Source organism: Metopolophium dirhodum, chromosome 3, assembly GCF_019925205.1.
Source record: "Metopolophium dirhodum isolate CAU chromosome 3, ASM1992520v1, whole genome shotgun sequence".
NCBI classification, from domain to species: domain Eukaryota; kingdom Metazoa; phylum Arthropoda; class Insecta; order Hemiptera; family Aphididae; genus Metopolophium; species Metopolophium dirhodum.
The window spans coordinates 34,305,400-34,330,127 of record NC_083562.1 but is presented as its reverse complement, the minus strand read 5'-3'; the positions used below and the strand labels follow the sequence as shown (position 1 = coordinate 34,330,127).

The 24,728-nt window shown below is 31.1% G+C and overlaps 1 protein-coding gene across 1 annotated transcript; it reads left to right on the top strand.

Moving 5' to 3' along the window:
* The first annotated feature begins 1,583 nt into the window (after positions 1–1,583).
* Positions 1,584–22,795, top strand: LOC132941487 (nose resistant to fluoxetine protein 6-like). Its single transcript, XM_061009574.1, has 13 exons — positions 1,584–2,045; positions 7,277–7,491; positions 9,264–9,481; positions 13,678–13,766; positions 14,291–14,481; positions 14,636–14,799; positions 15,614–15,782; positions 17,556–17,749; positions 18,122–18,263; positions 19,168–19,357; positions 20,352–20,494; positions 21,342–21,451; positions 21,997–22,795. Exons 1-13 carry the CDS (start codon positions 1,787–1,789, stop codon positions 22,094–22,096), a joined length of 2,184 nt encoding a protein of 727 aa, XP_060865557.1. The 5' UTR covers positions 1,584–1,786; the 3' UTR covers positions 22,097–22,795.
* The last annotated feature ends 1,933 nt before the right edge of the window (positions 22,796–24,728 follow it).

The window sequence follows — 24,728 nt, the reverse complement described above, 5'->3', positions numbered from 1 at the left end:
AATAATTAACAATATCACGAACGTATTAAGAAATTATACTCTGTAATAATAAACTTATTATTTATTTATAATAAATGATAATCATCAGACCATTTTGTTTTTATCATCGCATTTTGTGATCACTGTCGAACTCTAAAATCTAAATCTATAGATTATAATAATATGGTCACCGAAAACTTAAAACAAGTGATCTCTATAGTAAATTAATATGCGTAGGTACGTACCTATAACGTGTCAGACATTCCTTCCGCTATAAATCATGACTTATAAATAATATAATTTCTATAAACTTATAGGAATAATCATCATAATTCATAATTACAATAATTTCCTGATTTTACCGATACTACATAATAATACATATATATATGTTGACAATTTATCAAACGTATGGTTGCAGCAGTATATTTTATAACAACATTGTATATAATATAATAATTATAGTGACCATCAAAGTTGATAATATAAAAAATGTTACTTTAATGCACATTTTGAAATTTCTTTTTGATATTTGTAAGAAATCATCTTCAAGTATAATGTATTATTTGTTTTGCAATAAATACATAATTTTGTTTATAATCCGTTTAGTTTTTATGTTACTTAACAAAATTAAGTTATTTTTCTTATAGATTGAAACTCTAAAAGTAAAATAGGTATTGCCATCCAGTTAAATTACAATTAATTGTAATTTAAAACATAAAAAAATTCTAAACAACACAAATTTTTGATACAATAATGTTTAAGTGCAAATCAATAAATTATTAATAATCGGTATCCATTTACGATGAAAAAATAAAACGGTTACTCAGGAGCATTTTATAATAGTGTAACTTATAAAGTTATAACTGTGATATAGGCAGTTAACACAGATAACCGTTTTACTGGTTTGGTATTGCATAGGTATAAATATTAGAATTTAGAGGTAGATCAAACTGTTGGAAGTTTAAAAAATCGAATCGAACTTTAGGTGTTATTGGTTAGGGTTTGAAATGCATTTATACAAACCGAGTTAAAAAAAAAAAACGAAGCAAACTCGAATAAGTTCTATCTATGATTAATCCAAAATCCAAAAATGATTTACATTAAGTATGGTTTTGACGCATAACTAAAAATATTGATTCGTAATTTAGTTCAAAAATTGGGTTCAGTTTGGTACTAAACAAAATGTTTGGTACAAAGGTTCGGTTCAATGTTGATCTAAATGTTCGGTTTGAGTTCGAGACCACATTGAATTGTTCGGTTGGAGACCATATTTTTGAGTTCGACCCACCACTACTAGCAGTTACCCATAACAAGGTACCTCGGGTCGTCTTGTATTATTTATATAATTGATAATTTATTCACGCGATGACGTGAAAAAAAAAATAATAATAATAATAAAATGAAACTAACTACAAGACGTATAATAACACTAATATTTATTCTGAATATCATAATATTATAAGTTATAACTATATGTAGAGCGACTTAGAGTACACTCTGACACAAACGCATGCGCGTACTCGTACGTATTGTACCTCCCTTCCAAGCTCGTTTAGTACGCATTATTCGTTTAAAATAACGTATATAGGACAGGTACCGATCGTATTTCCACGTAAATCGCTAGCGACGGACGAATTATTGTCGAGTGGCGATCGCGCCATAAACCGGTTAATCAGCAAACCGGTGTTTGCGTAGGACTGAACGAAAAATTCAATTTATAATAATAATAATATAAATAATAATATTAATAGTAATATTAATAGTAGTATAATATTATTAATATCCATATAGTGTTATAATAATCATGTCTCTCTGCACGTTATCGCGGTCGGTTTGCGCGGCTCTCGTCGTTTTCCTCCTCGTCGTCGTTGTCGAGGTCCGATCCGGCGATCTCAATGATGGTCCGGCGATCCACGAATACCCGAAGACTTGGTTCGCGAAAATCTTCTACGAGACGCTGGCTGACTTCACCGGGCCCACAGACGTGGGCAGTACGGCGTGTCGCAAACAGATGCAGATGTACGTCAGACACTTGCAAAACGAATCGCTGTGGGCTGTGCAGAGTCAGTACAATATATTATATATTATTACCTATCTACTGACTAATAAAATATACCAATTAATAAAAATATACTAATGTCGATCCTTTTCACTTTTGTCAAAACAATACTTGTAAATATTACTTTGAATTCAAATATTATGTTTACATTCTTTCCTAAAAATACGTTAAAATATCTATAGAGCTTAAAATAATATTGCCAACCTTGGGAAATGCTCATTTTTCCCTAGGAAATATTATATTGGCACAAAAATGTATTCATTTTAATGTAGTACTGCGTTTTTGACATCCAACATAATATAATGTGGTGTACCTACAAATAATAGGTACATAATAATTTAATATTATATTAAGGGGGTCGGAGCCGGTGCGTTTTTCGGTACAAAAACATGTCTTACAGGAAAAACTCTCACGGCCGAATAGTCGGATTTCGTTAATTTTTTTTTATTTAAAAGTAGAAAACATGTTGTAGGACGGATCAAAGCCCGATTTTGAAAATTTTAATTATAGAAGCTGGAATATGCAATTGAATAATGCTCAATATTTGTTCTTTTTCAAACGTATTTTTCTACTGTCACCTATTTAAAGTAAAATACAAATTCAAGCTTTAACCCGACCTGCAAAAACTTCTCATCTTTCAGATAAAAAAAAAAATGACTAAAATCCGACATATCAACGAGGCATGAGAGTTTTTCCTGTAAAAGCATTTTTGTTCATCAAAATAGTGCTCGATAATAATCATCGAAGTCAATCACTGACTTGTGCATGCGTGTGCGTAAATATCTTTATCTGCGCGTGTAATTATAGCTCACTCACATTAATATCGATTTACATACTCACACACATGCACGTTCCGCACGATTACGATACAATTTGTGAACTGAATTGCCTAAATTTTACTCCTTAATAAATGACCGGCACCGACACCCTTAAGAGGACGCTACACCCGCATGTGTTGTCTCCGTCTTACAAAATATGTACATTGTACAACATAACAAAAACTGTTTTGCGCGGGAAAGAACCGAGAAGGCTACAATCATAACTAAGAAATGAGATTTTCACCACATAAAAAGGAGAACTTTGGCTGTGCAACGTTGATATCATTTATATGAAAATAGTTTTTCAAGTTTGAAAAACATAAACAATAATGGTTTTTGAAACAGTAAGAACTTTTTTCATATAAGTGATATCAAAAAAATAAAAACAACTTGCACAGCCAAAGTTCTCCTTTTTATGTGGTGAAAATCTTGTTTCTTTGTTATGACTGTAGCCTTCTTGGTTCTTTCCCGCGCAAAACAGTTTTTGTTATGTTATACACTTGTAAGACGGAGACCGGGAGACATCCATTTATCCATTTATCCATTTATCCATTTAACTCTGTTATGATTAATATTGGAGCAAATTATCATATTATCAAATTTAGAAGTAAAAACATTATTTAGTGAACCTCGTAGTAAAAATTTTCTACTTATAATATACTAATAAAAATTGTAAATTGTTTGTGCATTGTCTACTCATAACTTGCTTTAAAATTAAAATCTATAAAAAATGTATGATGTTTACGATAACGCTCTTACTAAACATACCTCAGTTAAATATTCGGAAATATTCAGATTATTCAGAACGTACAATTTGCTATGTTATGCGTTTGTAAGACAAAGAGCAAGTAACGTCCACTTACCGTATAATATATATGTACCTAAGTTTATCATATTTTGTTGCTATTCTCACTTGGTTTTCTTTTATTATATGTATTTGGTGATATTATCATATTATTATAGCAACTTCGTCAAGGTTAGTTACCTATCAACTCAATAACGCGTGTAGAAATATAAACAATATAATTTATGTAACTGAAATATAATAATAAAATAATCATATTATAATATTGTGTAAACGGTATTTTAATGAAATTTATTTATTAGTACTTATAGTGGACTCATCACTAGAGTCCCCACAATTTTTCCCTTAAACGATAAATTCTGGTGATGGGATGGGGGATGGGAGGATATGGCTGATTTTTTAACATGCACTTTTTGACTATTAAAAATGTAATTTATGCTTATCAGATCTTAAACATTGAAAAAAAGTCATGTGTGGGGGAATCTACCTCCCTCATCACTATTATCACTATTACATTTTTATTATTACCTCATAAAATGTGTATTGACTATTCGCATATACCTGCCTATAATATGTATAGACATAAACAAAACAAGTAAACCGGTAAAATGGAGTTCGGTCGTTTTCTCCAGCGTCTACACACGTACGTAATGAGTTTCGCTCCGTTATCGCAAATGTTATCGCAACGCTTACGGTCTTAATAATTAAGTATTTCGTCTGAGATACACATATTACACGTTGGTCGAAGTCCACGTCTAATGTCGCGCTTTGCCAAATATGCCGTCCAAACGTAATTTATCCGATTCGTCAATTTCACCCAACGCCTACGACAACAAGTCAAAAAAACAATTTTTTGTTTCACCAAATCGGTTCTCCGTTCTCGCTACGGATGATTCCACTGATAGTGCACTCGAAATGCCCGTTTCAAACAGCTCAAACATTCCAGAAAAACCAACTATCATCGAACATGTTGTGGAGCCGGAGCCTCCCCCACTGTATATTAAAAATATTAACAATTTCTCAGCATTTATAAAAGAACTAGCTAGGATTACCAATCCAAACGCCTTTACGTGTAAGTCAACTTCTCATTATCTGATCGTTCGTCCTTGTGATCGTATCAGTTATAATACAATCATTGAGCACTTAATGGTTACTAACGCCAGTTTCCACACTTTCTTACCTCGTCATCTTCGTACATACAGAATCGTGATCAAAAACCTTCACCACACTACTCTGTGCACTGATATTTCCGCCGCCTTGTTAGACAAAGGACATTCCGCGAAACACGTAATGAATATAAAAAATAAAAACAAGTGCGCCCTCCCAATGTTTTTTGTCGATTTATTTCCCCGAAGTAACAACAAAGATGTCCTTAATATTACGTCTTTACTCAACACCATTGACGTCATCGAGAAACCTCATAAAACCCGTCGTGGTCCTCCACAATGTCATCAATGTCAAATCTACGGACACACAAGAAATAATTGTCACCATACTCCTAGGTGCGTCAAATGCAGCGAAGATCATTTTTCCGAGGATTGCACAAAAGACCAAAACAGCCCAGCTACATGCGCCCTCTGTGCCGGTGATCATACGGCCAACTACAAAGGCTGCCCAGTTTTCAATTCACTTTCAAAGCGTCTTAAAAACCATCAGAACAAAAAACGAACGCAGACTCTCAAAATAAATAAATCGGTCGAATTATCTCTTCCAAACACTTCAACTACCTCTCAGTCTAAACCGTCTTATGCATCTGTTGTTTCCAAGCCCAATGATATCAATGCTACTATAAATAACAATAGATCGGATTCATTTAATGACCTTTCCACATTATCTAATTTTCTGTCCGAGCTATCCTCACTAATTAACCCCCTCCTCTCTCTGCTTACAGCCGTTCTACACAAACTTAATACACCATAAATATTATTGTATTCAATGTTATATGCTATATCCCATTGTGCTAACATGCAATCTAGTTATATTTTATACTACCTCTTATAACCTTTATATTTATATTATTATGTAATCTTGTCTGATGTATTATATATTAATTGTTGTGCTGTAATGGTTTATACCGAAAGCAAATAAAAAAAAAAAAAAAAAAAAACCGGTAAAATCGCGTGCTCGACGTCCCTGAAATTTGTATAGAAAACGATGTTTTAGAATGCAACAACTAATAGAATAACCGAGTTTACAACAACTACAAAATAAAATACGATTGCCCCTAACTGAACAACTTATTAAGTCATACCTATCGTATAATAATATTACCAGCTGATGCAACCGGTGACAAATTAAATAAATTCTCGATAATTCAGCCCTTTTTAAACTCCGTTAAATGTAAACATGCACAGATTTTTATTATCAAAAAATAATTATTTACAAAAAAATAATTGAATTTTGTTTTTTTTCTTCGCTTGCTAATATCCTCTATGATACCACACTTAAAGTTAGCTAGTCGCTTCTGCCCGTCAATTAGCTCTAAAGACCTTAAGTTTTGACAAAATTAAAATTCGTTTACGATGTCCGATTTGACTCTGAAAAAAAATTGAACTCCACAGGATATTGGTGATAGATCGTACGGAACACTTTGTAATGATTAAATCTTATATTATTGTGAACTGTAGCTTATTAAAAACTTAAAAATATGAATTTTTTCCAATCAAACTTACGCATAGATCCCGGGTGGCTAAGACGAGATTATATAAATTGTCTAAATATTTTCCCTTAAATAGATAATAGCTGTAACGAGGCCCCTTAACACCATATTCAAATACATCTAATTTAATTTAGTCTTATAGGTACCATTAAAATTTAAAATATTTTCAATATCTTATCACTAGTTTTTATTTTTAAATTTAAATTAATTCTGTATATTTTATATTATAGAATGCACACAATTATGGCAAGTGGGGTACTGGTTTCAACTATTTTATTTTACTCATGACACTCTTATTAAAAAATAACTCAAATTGTTACTACCTAGTTGCCAAATATACCGAACTTCTTATTATTCTTATTATTATATTAACTTCTAGATCGTAGTTTAATATACGTAAATTCCATTTAGTTAATTTTCTAATATAGAATTTCTTATGTGGTAGTAAAAGTACCTATCAGTGATACTATAAATAAAAAATTATAGTATTTCGTGAGTCATCAACAATGTTCAATATTTATGTGTTAAAAAGTATGAGTACTCAATACAAAATATCTATTTACTATTATGACACTTCAGATCTTGCTAAATCTATAACATCTTTTTGAAATCAGGCGAAAACTGTTAATTTGCATTCTATTTTTTGCCTTTGGTTTTTATAGAAGTTATATTTACTAATTGTTATTGAACCTGTTCGGCCTTGTGCGAGGCAAATTGAACAATTCCAGTGAATAATATAATATACTGTCTTAAACTCCGTCAAATGTAACTAAAGTAACATTTTGACCAAATATCAAATACCGGCAAAAAAACCGTATGATCTTTTCATTTGTCAGGTCTTTCTGTTACAACCTACACTACCTGCAGTATAATATATGTATATTGTATAATAATATGAATATATATTTAAAAATATATCGTTGTATAAATTAATATACAAATTATATGCGCAGTGTCCGATTCGTGGAGTCGGTATCCAAATGGCATACTTGTCGGCACTTCGCACCAGATGGGTGTGTACGAAGAGTGCGTCAAAGTGCACAAGCCCGTTAGGGGTAAATACTGTATACCATCCGTCAAGATCGGCTCGTCTACCGGTGCCGATTTTACAGCCGGAAAAACCGACCAACTACATAGCAATGACAACGCCTGGCAAGAGGTACTCGGGGTGAGTACCTATTTGATATTATATATGTGATACTACGAACACACATCGATATTATTATTATTGCGACTCGTGACGGATAGAGTGGCGTATTATTATATGATATTATGCTGCAGCAAACTTGAGATACCATCCCTCGAGTGTGTCCCTAAACAACTCTTAAATTAGGGGTGATAATAACCTGACATCAAGTATCCGGCCTTGACGGGTATATATATATAAATATCCTGCTGATATAATATAGGTATTTGGTACGTATTATATAGGAACCTAGAGCTGCCTACATGTTTTTACTATACCCGTCCATAATACTATTATACATTGTAATGGTTTTACAATGATGTTTATTTCTTTTTCTTTTTTATTCTGCAAACACTTGTTATCCCTCTAACTTGCTCAAAAGTATCAAGTATAGCATCTTTTCTGAAAAATGATGTTCTTGAGTAGGTACTTTAGAGAGGTCATTTTTCGATTTTCGAAACGCTACTCGAAATAAAAGCGGTTAAAGGAGAAAAAACGTACGATTTCACGATTTTATAATATTAAATAACTACGGACCACGTTTTCTACCAGAAATATTGCTTAAAATGAAAAATGACAAGAAATATTTTTTGTTGTATTTTGGAATTTGTTTCTTACGGTTTAAAGTTCGGAAAAATTATAGACATTTTAATTTTGGGAGTTTTTTTGTTGTAATTCGGTTAAAAACATTCGTAAAAACTTGAAATTTGGGTTGTTTACTTAGATTAGCTAGACATGGTAACATTTTCAAAACATTTGAGCAACTTATGAGCTTCTTATTTTATTTTATATTTTTTTTCATTTTTTGATATTTCCTAATTATAAATTATAATCATAATTATATAAATTACCTATTTATATAAATCGTTCTTAAGCTGTTCTTTAAACGCTTTGTTTATCACCATAGAAACGAATAAAATTAAATAAAAAAGATTCCCTCGTCCGCTCAGAATCGTTTTTTATCGAATGCAATCATTGCATTCAAATCGAATACAGTAAAATTACACTATCCAGTCCGAGGCCCGAAGGGACGATGGACAAACATCCACCACCGAAATATGCTGACCTACTTTTTGTATTTATTTCAATAATTTCAATAACTTTCTTCGTTATACGCTTGTTTTTCTCTCACTGCTGCTTGCAATATTATTGTCCCCACTCCTAAATATTGGCAATTTTTCTTTACAATTCCAGCTATAGTTTTCAATTAAATGACCTAGTACGAATTTACTAAGTTTTTTGTTTTTCTGACGATTTCGAACGTATATAATATTATTATATTCTTTGTTCAACAATCGCTACCCACATATATTTTCAAAAAACCAACCAACAATTAATTTCTGATTGATCGCAATAAATTTTAATTAATGGTTTTTTGTTTTTTAAATGTTTTCACTTAAAATAACACGTGTGAAGAAAACAGCAAAATATACGACATGAGACTAAAACTGTACATAAAATGGAATGAAAATCGTCCATCGGCGTATCCTCCACGAATAGATTAATATAACATTATTGCTTTCCGTAGTCATGACGCCATGATATGATATAATATAATATTATGTTGTAGATGTTGATATTAATAATAATAATAATAATAATAATAATAATAATAGTAATAATAATAATAATAATAATAATAATAATAATAGTAATAATAATAATAATAATAATAATAATAATAATCGAACGGACAATAATATTCATATCTACATTATTGATCAATCTCACCGTTATGGTTTTGTGTTACTCAGTTTGTAAATCGAGACATCCGACTGCACAGAAATATCGTAAAATTTGGCATTTGTATACCGGATTCTTGCACAGCTGCTGACCTCCAGATTACGCTGCAAAAGGAATTCGACATACACTTCCTACCGCACCAGATCAACGCTCAAGTTAAAGTTGAATCGATATTGTGTTCGACGGACAAGGACGAGTATCCGTACGATACTGGATACTATATTACCAGGTATAACCACGAATACATTTAATATTAATATTTTATTTCTGTATTATGCCTAATACCGTATATATATTTTCATTGTATCCGCTGCAATAATAATTGTTAAATTAAAACCTCAATAAAACAAAAAACAAAAAAACTACGAACATCGACGTTACCTATATAGTATTTAACGCAAAATATGGTATTCCATTTTTACTATACCTTTATGTTTTGGCTATTATAATACTATAATATCAACACTTTTGGTTCCCGTAAGAGGGTCCAATGGTGTTGATGTTAACGACCAATAGATAGCGCGGCTATGACCATAACAGAATAATTATTATTATAAAATAACGTCACCGACGTAATGTTATAATATTATAGTCTCATCACTTGTAGTCAAAGCAGGTCAAAAACCCCAAGACTCTGGAGTTCATATTTTTAACCATCCACTCCCTAGAAAATCTCCTTACCTATTGGATATTTACAAAGAGGTGACAAAATCGTGGATGTGTGTGACGATGTGTTGTTAAACGTCATAATATAATAGGTACTATTATGTTCAGAGCTGGGTACCTCGTGTCACACTGTAGCATGATGGAAACTATTTGCTTATTGACTATTCGCCGTGACTTATAATAAACTATAGCGAATTTATGGCCTTCATTCGTACGTTTCTGGTATACCTTTCGTATATCATATTATGCTGCACTGGTATATAGGTATAGACCAGGTATAACGAGTTACTGATCTAATGGCTCAATATGACCGTTGTTGTCATCGTCATGGTCATTTGTTTCCACCATCTGGAAACCGCACCGAGATACTACAGATTATATTATGATATATTATTGCTAGGAGTTAGGACTAGGACTTTTATGTTATGTTATACAAAATAGTATAGTTTGCATTTTTTCGACGAAAACAAGATAATACTGATAGAATCAAATTTGTCTGAGTAATACTATATGTAGCACTTAAAATTAATCCCATTTAAATAAAGGTATCATAGAACATGTATTTTAGGTAGGGAAGTCAGTGGCGGATTAAGTAATTTGCCGCCTACAAGCAGGGCATTTGCCGCCCTTTCATTTTATACTTAAAACAAAATACATATAGAAATACATTGTTAGTTTAATAATTCTTTATTATATTAAATTTAATACAATCGTCAAATATTATTAAAATATTATAAATATTATATAATAAATTTATTAAAATATTTTTGTTCGGCTTTTTAAGTTAGCGAATGTTTCGATTAAGTCTTGAAAATCAATTGTCGACACTAATTCAGATTCAATGCAAAGGAGAGCCAAATTATTTAATCGATTTTCGCCAATTGTAGATCTCAAATACGTTTTGGTTCTTTTGAGACACGAAAACGATCTCTCTGCTGAACAATTAGTAACCGCCATACAGGAATATATTCTCAAAGCGATGCTTACATTCGGAAATAATTCTTCTAAATTTTGATTCCTAAAAAATGTAAACAAACTTTGATGTTGTTGTTTTTTTTCTGTTGCATATAAGTTTTGAAATGTATGCATTCTTGAGTAAATGTGGTTTCGTCAATGTCCGTTTCATAAAACTGTTGGAGTTTGTTGGCTCCTTGGACAATATCATCGGTATCAATTGACTTATTGTCTATGTTGATCAAAAATTTGAATTTATCGTAAATATTTTCATACCCAGAATGTCTCATTTCCAGTTGTTTTCTGAGTTGATCCAATACGGCAAAATAAACGGTTTTTAATTTGTCTTTGCCATCAAAAACTACTTCATTTGCTCTAGAACTACATTCGTCTAGTTCGTCGCATAAAAGGGGTCGCTTAAGACGACGTTTTTTGTCCAATTCATATTCTTCTTTTCTAATTTTTTTTGCTTCACCAATGAATTGTTGGAACATTTCATCAGATCTTATTTCACTCACATAATCAATTAAAGATTTGTATAGATCAACAACATGTTCTAAGTTAGCTGATGTTGATTGTAAAACTGTGCTTGTTTTATTAAATCGTTCCAACAAAGAAGTCCAAAATATGGCGAAGTGGTACGAGGGCGATATTATATAATTGATATAATTTAATTAATATTATTTTATTCAAGCGTCGGCTGAGACACATTGTATTGTAAAATATTGTGCGGTGACACCAATTTATTAGCAGGTTAACCTAACCGCAGTGAACGTGTCATCAAAAATTTAAAAAAAAAAATATTTATTTTATAGAAATATAGAGTAAATTGTTTTTACTTTTTTTTAAATTTGTGAAAAAAGTATCGAGTTTTCTTATTTTTTGAATAACCCTTTTCTCTTTTTCTTCATGCTCTTCTCGCAGCTTTTTGTATCTTGCACCACTTTTCCTTTTTCTACCATCACTCATTGTGATGTAATACTTTGAAGAATTATTATAAAAATAAATAAAGACGTCGTTACACTCGTAGCACAAGTTGCAGTGTCGCGGTATACTAATAAGCAGAATAATGTTATGATAAGGATTAAAGAATGTGTATAACATTCTTTGTAATTGTAAGTAATAGAATCACGAAAATAAAATATAATTGACAAAAACAACGTCATATCGGCTATCGCCATAATGTATAATAATATGTGTATTGTGTAATCATATATATTTAATATGAACCGTTTCCGGGAAAAACATAGATTCGCTAATAATAACAATTCTAGTTGATCGCATTCACCAAAACCATTTCAGTATTTTACTGAGTTAATAACATAGTTGCTAATACTCATCTTATAAAACGTTATAATATAATTTTATAAATACATTTTTTTTGTTAAGTGCGGCAAATTTGCCGCCCTAACAAATTTGCCGCTCCAATCACCTGATTGTTTTGCCTGTAGGGTAACCCGACGCTGAGGGAAGTACATAATACAAAAATGTGCAAAATAAAAACTTGATGTTACTAATAACTAGCTCTAGTCTCCATTGTACTAGGTAATTCAGCTTCTTCCGGTTAATTTTGAAAATAATACATTAAATTAAAATCATATTGTTTAATGTTTATAGATAGTTAGGTACCTATAATATTATATTTTAAGATATCACTAATCTATAAATTATAAACCATAACAGTAGGCATATTATTATATTACTTTTCTGTTCGATCACGAAAACAAAAAAAATCTAAACAAATATATAATATGCTTTGATTGAATAATTCAGTTGACTACCTAGGTACTACATTTAGTGTGTTAGCTAAGAAATATAGTAAAATACATTTTTAACAATATTAGTAGTTATAGTGTACCTAGTCAACCCCTATAAATATGTTCTAAACTTCGCCTTCGTCATAACGTTATGGTTTAAAGCCATAACGTTATGTGTATAATATAATAATATGTCTGCTGTGTTACATTAAATACAAACACTTTTTAACTGGAAATTTGTTTTCAAACAATATAATATACAATCTATATAAAACGTAATATTATGTTATAATGTTATTTAATTATAATCTTAACGTGTTAAATAGTTACAATGTCCTCCTAGTATCCTATATATAAATATAATAGTATATAGTATACATTATTAAGCTATTGGTGGGTTCTTAAATGTAAGTTTGGACGTTATATATTTAAAATTCATGTATTCCGTATTAAACTTTCACATTTTTCCACGACCATCCGTCGAATACTAATAATACGCATTATATTGATTGTATAATATAATTTAATATTGAAATTAGTTTCGCAGACCGAACCACTTAATAAACTTTACTACCCTCGTGCACATATATCTTATGCACAGGAGTTGTGTATTTATAATGGGTCAAGAGTCTTAGTTAGCAAAGTCTTTATATATATTATCTAGTTGTATAGGTAAATCTAGTATGATAAACCATTAGATTATCGTTATCGTTTAGTGTCATGACTCATGACTATATATTATAATGAATTTATAACTGTTGTGTAACTTTGAGACTAACCAAAGTAGCACAAACTATTTATAGTATACGAAAAGCTAAATTTTAAACATTTCTTTTTTTAATAATGTTTCTAATAATAATATAACATGTTAGTATTACTATTACAAGTAACTTTTAAGTAATACTAAGGACAATATAATATCGACAATAAAAAATGTCTGTACTCTTTATAGGTATCAGATACCTGTTGAGTACCTATATCAAACTATACCTTTATTATATGGCTACTATTTTATACTAATCAGATTATTATTTTTTGGTTATTAAAGTTCACTTGTTGGATTCTTTGTCTTGATCTGCTGCGTGTCGACAGCGTACCATATGATGGTAATAATAAGGACTGACAACGGGAAAAAGAGTAAGTAAAATATATTTTAGTTATAAATACCTAGGTAGACCTACATAGTTGACTATTATGCATAGGTATTAAGTAATATTATATTTAACGAATTTAATTCATAAGCTCAGGATAACACTCTCGGTGCCAATCTAATAATATACGTTTAACTGTATAATACCTATTATTATTTCAAACACTTCGTTACGTGTGATGCGGCTAAGTATTAAGTAAACCACAATATTGGGCGGGTTTTATGAGAAGTCGCACAAGTCAATTTTCGTTGGTTTTTAGTAGACACAAATGTCCTAAAAATTATTATTTTTACAGTAAATTAAATTTTATTTATGTTTTTTTTATAGTTGTATTATACGTTTTTTGGTACCTATGTAAAAATGCGTACTAATATTATTTTACCTACGTCTACAATATTTACAGTAGGTATATCAGCAATTCTCGACAGGGAGGCAGTGGTCTATGTACCTATATCATATACTTATAAATAGTGTTATTGTAGTCTTATGTTTTTCATTGCATACTTACAGGTATAATGCCGGAAACATTTAACATGTTCTCGCTGATTCGCAACGGCAGAGATCTGATCAAGTATAACAGAAACAACGATCTGAACATATTCAACGGGCTAAAGGTTTTTACCATGATTTTGGTGCTGTTCGGCCATAAATTTTTGTACTTCATAATAAATCCGATCACGTACTCGATGCAACTCGAAAAGGTAATATTCAAATATGATGCAATATGTTGCGCGTGCGCGCGACGCGCTTTTGCATATATCACCTTATCTATTTCGATTTATATTTATAAGCTTTGTATTTTCGTGAATGGTTTTATTTTATTGTTGCGTTTGTTTTCGTTTCATTATTACATAGTTGTACAAGGAAGGACCGGATTTCTTATTGACGTCTATGAATTTGATCGATCCGTTCTTTTACATTGCCGGCTATTTAATGTACGTCATGTTGATCCCGCAATTCAACAAGCCCGGCACCAGTTGGTACCAGATACTTATGGTGATCGCATACAAATACCTGAAGTACGTATCTATAGCAAATATAACATATTTTTTCTTTAGGTATAGGTACCTACTGTAATTTATTATTTAGTTTAAGAAAAACAATTATACATTAGTTTATTGAAATAGCCTAACTAAACAACTCGTATCAGGGATATATATTACTGCGTAGTATATATTATTATAACAATTCGCGGGCGTTCATCTATTAAAATTTGAGATATCTAATACCTAGGTATTCATATTTCAAATAAATAACTTTAATACGAGGGAGAAAACTGTATGATTTGAGTTTACGCGTTGCTTTTGGGGGTTTCGAATGTAACCATGGTCGTCCACAGATATTATCTAGGAGGGGAGGGGACAAACATAATTTTAAAAATAAATGACAATATTTATAAAACTCTTAGCTTTAATATTTGTTTATATGTTTAAAATGTACAAACTATAAATTCTTATATCATTAAGTAAATATAAAAGTTTGGGCAAACAATTAATTATATACCTATGAAGGGGAATTGCTCTCCCACCCCCAGAGACGCCAACAAACATCAAGTAGGCGCAGCAAAATCCCGAAAACTGTGCATTTATTCAAACATTTATGTAATAAATACAGTAAAAAATAAAACTTAATTTCGAAAAAAGTATACCAGTTATAGGTGAGCAGTAGGTAATTATACCGTAGGTACCTACCTATAATATTACGGTCCCTTTTATTTCAGAGGTATCGTGATATCGTTTAACTGTACACTGCAACGACTATTTCATGTTATTAATATTACAATGATTAATGATGATGATAATATTATACCTAACGATGATTGTTCTTGGACAGGGTTTTACCATCTTACGGGATTGTCATGCTGATGACGGCTTTCGTTGTACCACATTTGGGCGACGGACCGTTTTGGGCTTCAAGAATATGGCCCGAAGCAGATAAATGCAAAAACTATTGGTGGGCTAATATATTGGCAGTCAGCAACTTCATACCAGTCGAAAATCAAGTAAATTGAAAATCTATATTTTGACGATTTAGATATTATAATAAAATATTAGTTAATAGTAATTACCTATGTACAATGTGTTCCGTGAAGAGGTAACCAACCGTCCTCATATACCTTAAGTTATGATAAAAACCTTTGGGTGGTTTTAATTTTAATTTTTTTAGTTATTAAATAACTGTAGGTAAATGAAAAAAACATCTTTGAGTAAGATGAACAATTTCAACTTAAATCACTTAGGTAACAAATTAAACTGTGCACACGTCATTTCAATATTTTTCAATTGCTGTAAGACCAACTTCGGACTTTGGAGAGATATTGTTTTACACTTTGAAAACTTAGGTATTTAAATGGAAATTGTTATGAACTTTTAAATACAAATAATTTCGGAATTTTTGGAAATTTAAATTCCGCTATTAGGCAAAAAAAACAAAATAATTTTTTGACAATAATGTCTGCAATGAAATTTAAATAACCGTTGTTCAAGCTGAGCTAAATATATTTTTTTATTGAATTTTAAGGAGTTAGCCACCCTCTCCCTATATAATACTACCGGATTTTCTCTTATCTATGTGTATAACGTAATGTCCAGACATTTTTTAATATTCATTTTAAGAATAAATACTTTTAATTGTAGAAAAATGTTAATCTCGATGTTCACCAAGTAAAAAAAAAATGATTTTAAATTCTTATTACTTTAGATATTTCCTGTTTAATGGTAAAAAAAACACCTCATGTGTGTGTGTATGAGAGTGACATTCTACAATTCACGGAAAATTTAAATCACTATATGTCCCTTCTTTTGCGTTTAACATGCGCGTTTATTCATTCTGAAAATATGCTCTGCTCGAGCGTATTGTAATATTATACCTATATACGTACACGACAGATTCTTGAGTATATAATATACATATATATATATAGTATATTAAACTTGTATTGAATTATATTTACGTCATACGCGTTTATATTACGGAACCTACGACTTCGTCGTTCGCAGTTAGTAAAAGTTTTTCAATTTATTCAGAGCGTTTATTATACATGAACAGTTATAGGTGGAAGTCTCTCTTGCCATTGTGAAATATATCACCCCCAGCACCGCGGGAGTATACATCACAATATAATATTATTATAATATATATGGAACGCGTTTGCAGAGAATTGAACAATATTTAAATATATTGCCCGTTTACGATTGATTTTTAGACTCTTGCTTCCATACATTGATTGGTGCAACTATATTGTATAGATAGTGCGCTTAGAAAGTTCGAACCTATAATAGACCCTCAACATTCAAATACGTATGGTGCTTAAGTACTTTACATTTTAGCAATGGTGGGCTGGAAAATGTTGTGTACAAAACAAATGGATTATATTATTATATATTACTAAGTAAAGTACACTAGTCTTTTGAATTCGTCTTTCGTCGTGACTATAACGCACCCAGCACCCTACTATAGAAATATTTTAGAACCTATCTATTTACCCTACATGATTACTCAGTTACGTACACAGATATTTTAAAAAGGGGGGGAGGGGGTACATAAAAAAATTATATAAATATAATATACATTATACATCATGCTGCATCAATACATCAAAATATTATGTTGTTTAACAAAGATTTATTTTTATCATAAAACCCAGGCGTGGGACTTCTTTTACTCGTATATAAAAGAGTTAAATTTAAATTTATATTAAATTAAAAATGTACTACAAGTGCTGTAATGGTCACAACATAAAATCCGTATGGTAATTTTCGATTTGCTGTTACAGTGTCTCATTGCTGGCTGGTATGTATCGTGTCTGCTACAGTTTCTCGTCATTGGGACCACTGTGGTTTACGTGTGCGTCAAACGCCGAAAAATTGGAATATACCTAGTTGTCATGCTCTTGTGTGCGTCTTTGGCGATATCGTTCGTTACAACCTACATCAACCAAGCTTACGGAATAGTTCGTGTAATGTATTCGTAAGTACCTACATAATATTATTATTAACTACTGAGAAACCCCCTTCAAATTTTTAATTACGTACTTACATAAAAATTATCAAAAAAATTATTCACTAAATAATTTACAATAAAATAAAATAATAGTTCTTATAAAAAAAAAAAAACGAAGTTTGTATTGCCACAGTCCACGGTGTCCTCTCTTTAAGTAGTACAAAAAACCTCAAGAATTTGAAAATATAGTATTTTAATATATTTAAAAATTCCAAAAATCAGAATTAAAATTAATTATTAAACGGAAATATGCGAATGAACATGCTTGGTGAATCACTCTGTATATAGTACAATAATATTATATATTATGTGTTTTTTTTTCACATAACTCGTCTACAGGTTCTTGGAGAATCCAAGCAATTCAATGGAGTTCAGAAATTACTACCGACCGTTTTTCTATCGGGGTACACCTTTCTTCGCCGGAATACTTGCCGGAATCGTGGTGGAAGAGCTGAAAAAACGAGAAATTAAGTTTTCCACGGTAATAACGTGTATATAATATTATTTTGTAGTGTCGCAGTTGCGTTAAGATTTTTAACCAATAATAGTCATAACTCATAATGATAGCGATTTAAATGATATCAGTAAAAATACTGTTCACGATTAACCAACAATTACATTTTATAAATTATATTAAGTGCATTAGCTAAGTACAACATAACACTTTCAAATTTGTATAATCATACCTATACTTTACACTATATTTTATTGAATTTATCAATACTGATGGATTAATAATACCTTATATGTTTTCTTATATTTTATTGAGGTTTAAATATAGGTATTAAACAATTTGCTAAGGAAAAAACAACAAGCGAGTAACCTAAATAACCAATCATTGTTCATGATGAAATTTGCTTAAGATTTTATTTCATCAATATATTTTTATTTTTTTTTTTTTTTGGACTTGAGCCGTAGCTGCAACTATGGTTATATTATAGCTATTACGGTTGGTATATGGTTGATTGGCAACACATGTATGTGTGGCAAGGTTTTTGCCACTAATTACCCGGGTGGTGGTGACCCATCCGGGAAGAACTAGTGGCAGCGGGCGGTGCTTACTCTCAATCACGTTGCGTGATCTGATTATTGCAACCACCGCGCCGAGCCAAGACACTGTTTAATTAATAATTACCTATAAAAGATACATATTTAAAACCGTTATTTGATCACACCCAATCATTGTAAATTCAATAAAACAATACGTGCCTACCTATATTATATAATATGTTTGAAATGTATGAATTTTTAGTGCTCAGGTACCTAGTATACCTAGTTATACGTAGGTAAAATCTTTGCAGACATTTTAATCGTCGGCGGTTAATCGCGTAGAGTTTCTTTTTCATCGCTTGAGATTAACATGTTTTCATAATATTACTTCACAGTCCGTCGTCTACGTCGGGACTTTGATGGTCAGCGCCGTTTGCATTTGGGCCCAGCTGTACGGTGCACGGTTCCACGACGTGTTCAGACCATACGACGCACTCGAACAGTCGGTGTACGCAGCTTTCAGCCACTGTACGTGGGCCGTCATACTGTTCTGGTTGACGGTGTGTCATTTCACCACCGGTTTCGGTAAGTCGCGGCAACCGGGATTTATTTATTTATTTTTTTAATAAAACTGAAACTCGTTAGAATACAACGTAGGTACACATTGATATTATTGTCCGCACTTGTTGCGTTTTCCGAGGCTTGTCGGTAAATGCGCAGTATGCCACAAATTGAATAGGAGCGCGGCCTGACTAACGCACTTGAGTCTTGAATAATATATAGTTACTCGAGAGTTATGCCAACCGTGAGGACAACAACAAATTTATTCGTAAATTACTCACTTCCATTTGATTATAAATATTGGTGTACAGGGCAAGTACCTACCTATAGCAGTTCCCACCCGCAGCTTTAGACTTATAGGGGCTGGTAACAGCTGGTGGTCGCTTATAGGGTGGCGGATTTAAAATGTCGATTTGCAATTATTACCATATTAATAGATTGAGATGGAATGAGTAGGGCCGTTACCCGTTGCGATATAAGTGAGACAGAAAATTAAGTCTTCCGAGTGTTTTTTTCCATTAAAGTCACATGTAGGTAACATTATTTTTAATCGGTTGAAAAATTCGTGGTGTACCACGTAATTGTGCACTTTTATCTTTATATTTTCCTATGTATGATTTATTCATTTAAAAAAAAAAAAACTATTCATTATAATATTATTTAAGACATATTATTATGTAACTTATTATAATGTGTGTAAAAAATGGAATAAAAATTTAAAAAAGGAAAATAAGAAATGTTGTAAAAACAATCCTGTATTTCAGAAAAAAAGTTGAATTTAAAATGATAGGGTTGGTGCGCATTTTTTCAGGTAAAAAGGTAAAATACGTGACATAATATCAGGTGTAAATACATAGATAATATTATATATTATAAAAAATATCGACCGCCGAATGCAGGTATCGACTATCGAGCCATATATATTATATCAGGTGTAAAAAATATTATGACATATTATAATTAAATGGTATCCAAAACTTAAAAATGTATGATTAAAATTTGCTCTGTGTTTATATAGGTCCAATAGAAAAATTGCTCAACAACAGATTAACAGTGCCACTAGGTAGATTATCCTATACAGTTTATCTTGTCAACATCACCGTCATGATGATGATAGAAAGTAAACAAAGAACGTCCGTAACCCCTTCGTCATATTTGTTGGTAAGTAAATATTTACACTAACCATGGTTTTAATATCGCTTTAAGAGTTTGAAGTTTGAATTGATGGGGTTTATTTGACAGACAGTATTAAAACGCAAATAACGATATAATATGATATTTTCGAATGGGATTAGAGGCTACTATAACGTTAACAATCTTGAAATCTTGAAAATAAAAAATAACTGCAAGTAGGTACGCGTCTTTGAAGCGGCAAAGTAAAATATTCGGTTAAAAGCTGAAACACGTGTACCTATGCAAACACAAATATAATACTCCTACTATTGTAAGTGATAAAATAATACAGAGTATATAGGTACTTTGAGTTAAATGAGTAGTAAATAATATTTATTATAAGTATTCATTGATTAAAAATGTAGTACCTAGTCGCAAACATATTTTTATACTTGTCTAACCACTTCTACAGTTAGTTGCGAGCCGACATGGCCCGTTTAATACAATTATATAGAATATATCTTATATTTTGTACCGTATCAGAGAACTCGCAGTAACCGAAAAGCGCCAACTATACCTTGACTCGGTGGAAACGTGAACCAGTCTATTAGGCCAGTCTATTAGTAAAAGGTCTATGCTCTCTAATTTTTTTTCGTTGACCCCCAGTGGCCCTGCCTGCAGCTCCCAGGCGTCCCATAAGAAGCAATAGTTTCAAAAAGAATATATATATAATATTGCTTACAGATATTACCAATTTATATACTATAACGTAAAATTGTTTAACTAATAATAACTCAAGTCAATTATTTTTCATCGAATTGACCACGTTTAAAAATTTGAAATATATAATTTACAATAGATTGTATTTTTATAAGACGATTATGTGACGTTTCAGATTGATGGATGGATTTTCGGAGCATTTAGAACATACATGGTGGGTACTATGCTGTATTTGCTCATCGAAGCACCGTCAGGGCTGTTGATCAAAAAACTATTATTCGGAAAGTGAGTTTCTATAAATTATAATATTATTTAGATTGAAGGTGCCCCAACACTCGTGTTGTGCCCGTCTTACAAACTTACAATTCAACAAATATTTTGTGTTTTTAGATATAATAGGTATTAGAAAGAATAATTGACTTATAATAAAACTTAAAGATATGAATATTATTGGTGTTTGTACAATTATTAGTTTTCATTTACTATGTTTAAATTTTCAAGTGAGTTATGGGACCTATCTACCTAATACGTAAAATAAACAAAATACAAATTCTTATAACTCGATTGAAAATCAAAAAAAACAACAAAACCAATGTAGTGCGAACAACCACTTCAGCAGTGTTCATATATTTATACAATTATTGAGATGTAATATTATACGTCAGGTGACGTTAGCCTGAGTTTACTGTTAGTTGCATAATATATAAACTATACATTGTCCCTTAAAAAATTGTATGCGCACTCTTATTATTGAATGCTTATTTACGTCTTCATATTATTATTCCTTATACTATGGTTATTGGTTTTTACTTTTTAATACCATTTTGCAGGAAACATGAACACGATGGCTCTGCGATGACGCCAAATAGGACGGACTTCGGAAACAAAGCGGCCGAAGAAACGGAACAAAAAAATACCTCACGTCTGTAGTAAACGCGTATCAATTTATTTTTGGATCACTCCGTTGACCGTTTTGAACTGTTGTACAGACTTGTAATACAATATTATTTTCTAACATAATACACACACGGTATCTCAATACACCTACTACCTACGTTAGGTATGTCCCCTACGATTTTTATTCAATATCTAATATTTTTCTTACATAGTTACGCGTGTATACGATTTCGGAAAATCATATCAATATAATCAAGCACATGCCACAGAGTAATATTCACATTATTATAACAAAATATATTATAAAACTTAACTCTGTCCGCCTAATCTGGATACAAATTTAATCTCTTGTTTTCGTATCAACTGTTAAAATATTATGTCTTATATTGTAGCATTAATAATATTTACTTATTAAATATAATATTATTATAAGGTAGAACTATAATTGTCGAAGTTCCTATTCAAAATGTATCTAATTAATAATCCCCTCGAGTATAATTCGAGTATCGAGTATATATTATGTATATTATTAAGGAGGATGAACACGTGTTGAGATACCATGTATAGGTAATTTGTATAGTAAAATATTTATGTACATATAAAAGAGTTGTATACTGTTAGTAATTATTGTATAAAATATTTATATATGTGTTGTTTTCGTTAATTTTTTACGATATCTCATTACATATAAGTACTATATTATAAGCAATATAATAAAATTGAAGATAAATATTTCGTCTATTTCATCTAGCCAAAGCTTTCTCACACACCGAATAAGTAATTATTTTATTTATTAAAGTGCAACGGACAACGCATTATAGGTAATGATTTTTAAGGTGTAATTTTGATGAAACAATCGTAAAAGACATAATAAGATAATCAAATAATTTTGAGATAGGTACTCGGTAATTACCAGTGATGTCAACCGCGGTATACTGCTTTTGTCCGTTGCGGGTAATCATGAAATGTGTTATACCGAATAATAAACTCGCAATAACAATTTTACGGGTCCAGTTGACGTAGTACTCTGATCATATTTTATTATACGGAGCTCGTTCCATAAAATGTAGTAATACAACCTTCACATGTGACATCATCATCATCAACAACAACAACAACAACAATAATAATAACAATAAACGATTCGACTTAGTAGGACTTACCCCCACAAGTCTGTCTGTGCAACGACCCGTGTTTGGAAGTGAAACGTTCCGGGTGTAACACAAAGAACTGTCAAATTTAATATACTATCCTGATAAAAATTTAAAAAATTGAATAGAACAAAATTTACCTATTACATAGTCGATGATGACAGTTATTATTTCTGTATCACAATATGTACTTATAGGTAGGTACAGTGTGACTCTGTTATTTTGACCACGTACCTATATCGTTATAAGAAACTCAATATTTCTTTGACTATACCTATACCGATTTTATGTTTCAAGAAATTTTTTTTTTACGTAATTCTTTAAAATCATCATGAAAAAAAAATTTTAAAACTTGTACACTTTATATTCTAAATGTAATGATTTTACAATCATGTAGGTTGTTTTAATTTTTTTGATTTTTTTTGTGTCTGACTTCGCTGTTTGTGTTTGTGACTTGTTTTAATAATTTCATTGCTTTCATAATACCTATAGCTGGTACGATTAGTTTCTAGAACACGTTCTTGCTTTTGGAAGTTTATCAACTGCAGTTTCCTGATTTTTAATATTCCTTACATGCTTTAAAATTGTTCTAATACCTTTGTCATATTATATTATTTCTTCCATTAATTCACAATATATAAACTACTACTACGTATATAGATTATTCCTTGCATTGCAGGATTTCTCAAGGATTTGTCAGAATACCATTAATTATTACAGATAGATCTGCCATAGCAGGTTTGATGATAAATTACTGTAACATCTACCATCGTCGTAAGTCGTGACCATTATAGGTAACTACAATTGATTAATATTCACTGCACGTCTGAACTGCATTATTATGATATTATAGAATTTAACTTCACGCGTATGTATACAATTTATTTTGAGTAATGATTTTCGAAATTTTAAAATTCTAACTTATAAATCAATGTTGAAATTACGGGACAATCGAATCGACTCACTTTTTTTTTTCTTAATATATTGTCGATTGCTAAATGCTAACACTTCTTTCAAAAAAAATTGTTGTTCTAAATAAATAAATAAATGATTTACAAGTTGAATATACATTACACTTGATGGAACGTTTTCTGGCGTTCACTGCTGCAGTATATTATCTATACACGGCGTGGCAGGTACAAACTATATAAAGTGCTAGACGAACAACCACCAAGGATACCTATATTTAATAACCATATTGTATGAACTATATGAATAGCATAATATTATACGCATATAATGGGTTAGATACTTGGATGGGTAGCGATTAATGACCGCGTTTGATCCGTCATGTAGGTACAAATAATGATAAATCGAGGGAGATTTTCTTGTAAAAGTACACTGCTCCGGATCATGAAATTCAAAACATAGATTCCTAAAGATAGATATATTTAAAAATCCAAAAGATTATATTGTAGGTTTTCACAGACTCGTAATGCGGGCAAAATAGTTGTAGAAACTAAAAGTAGTTACCTACATAACTATTTTAAATCTTAATTTTTTTTCAAAAATGA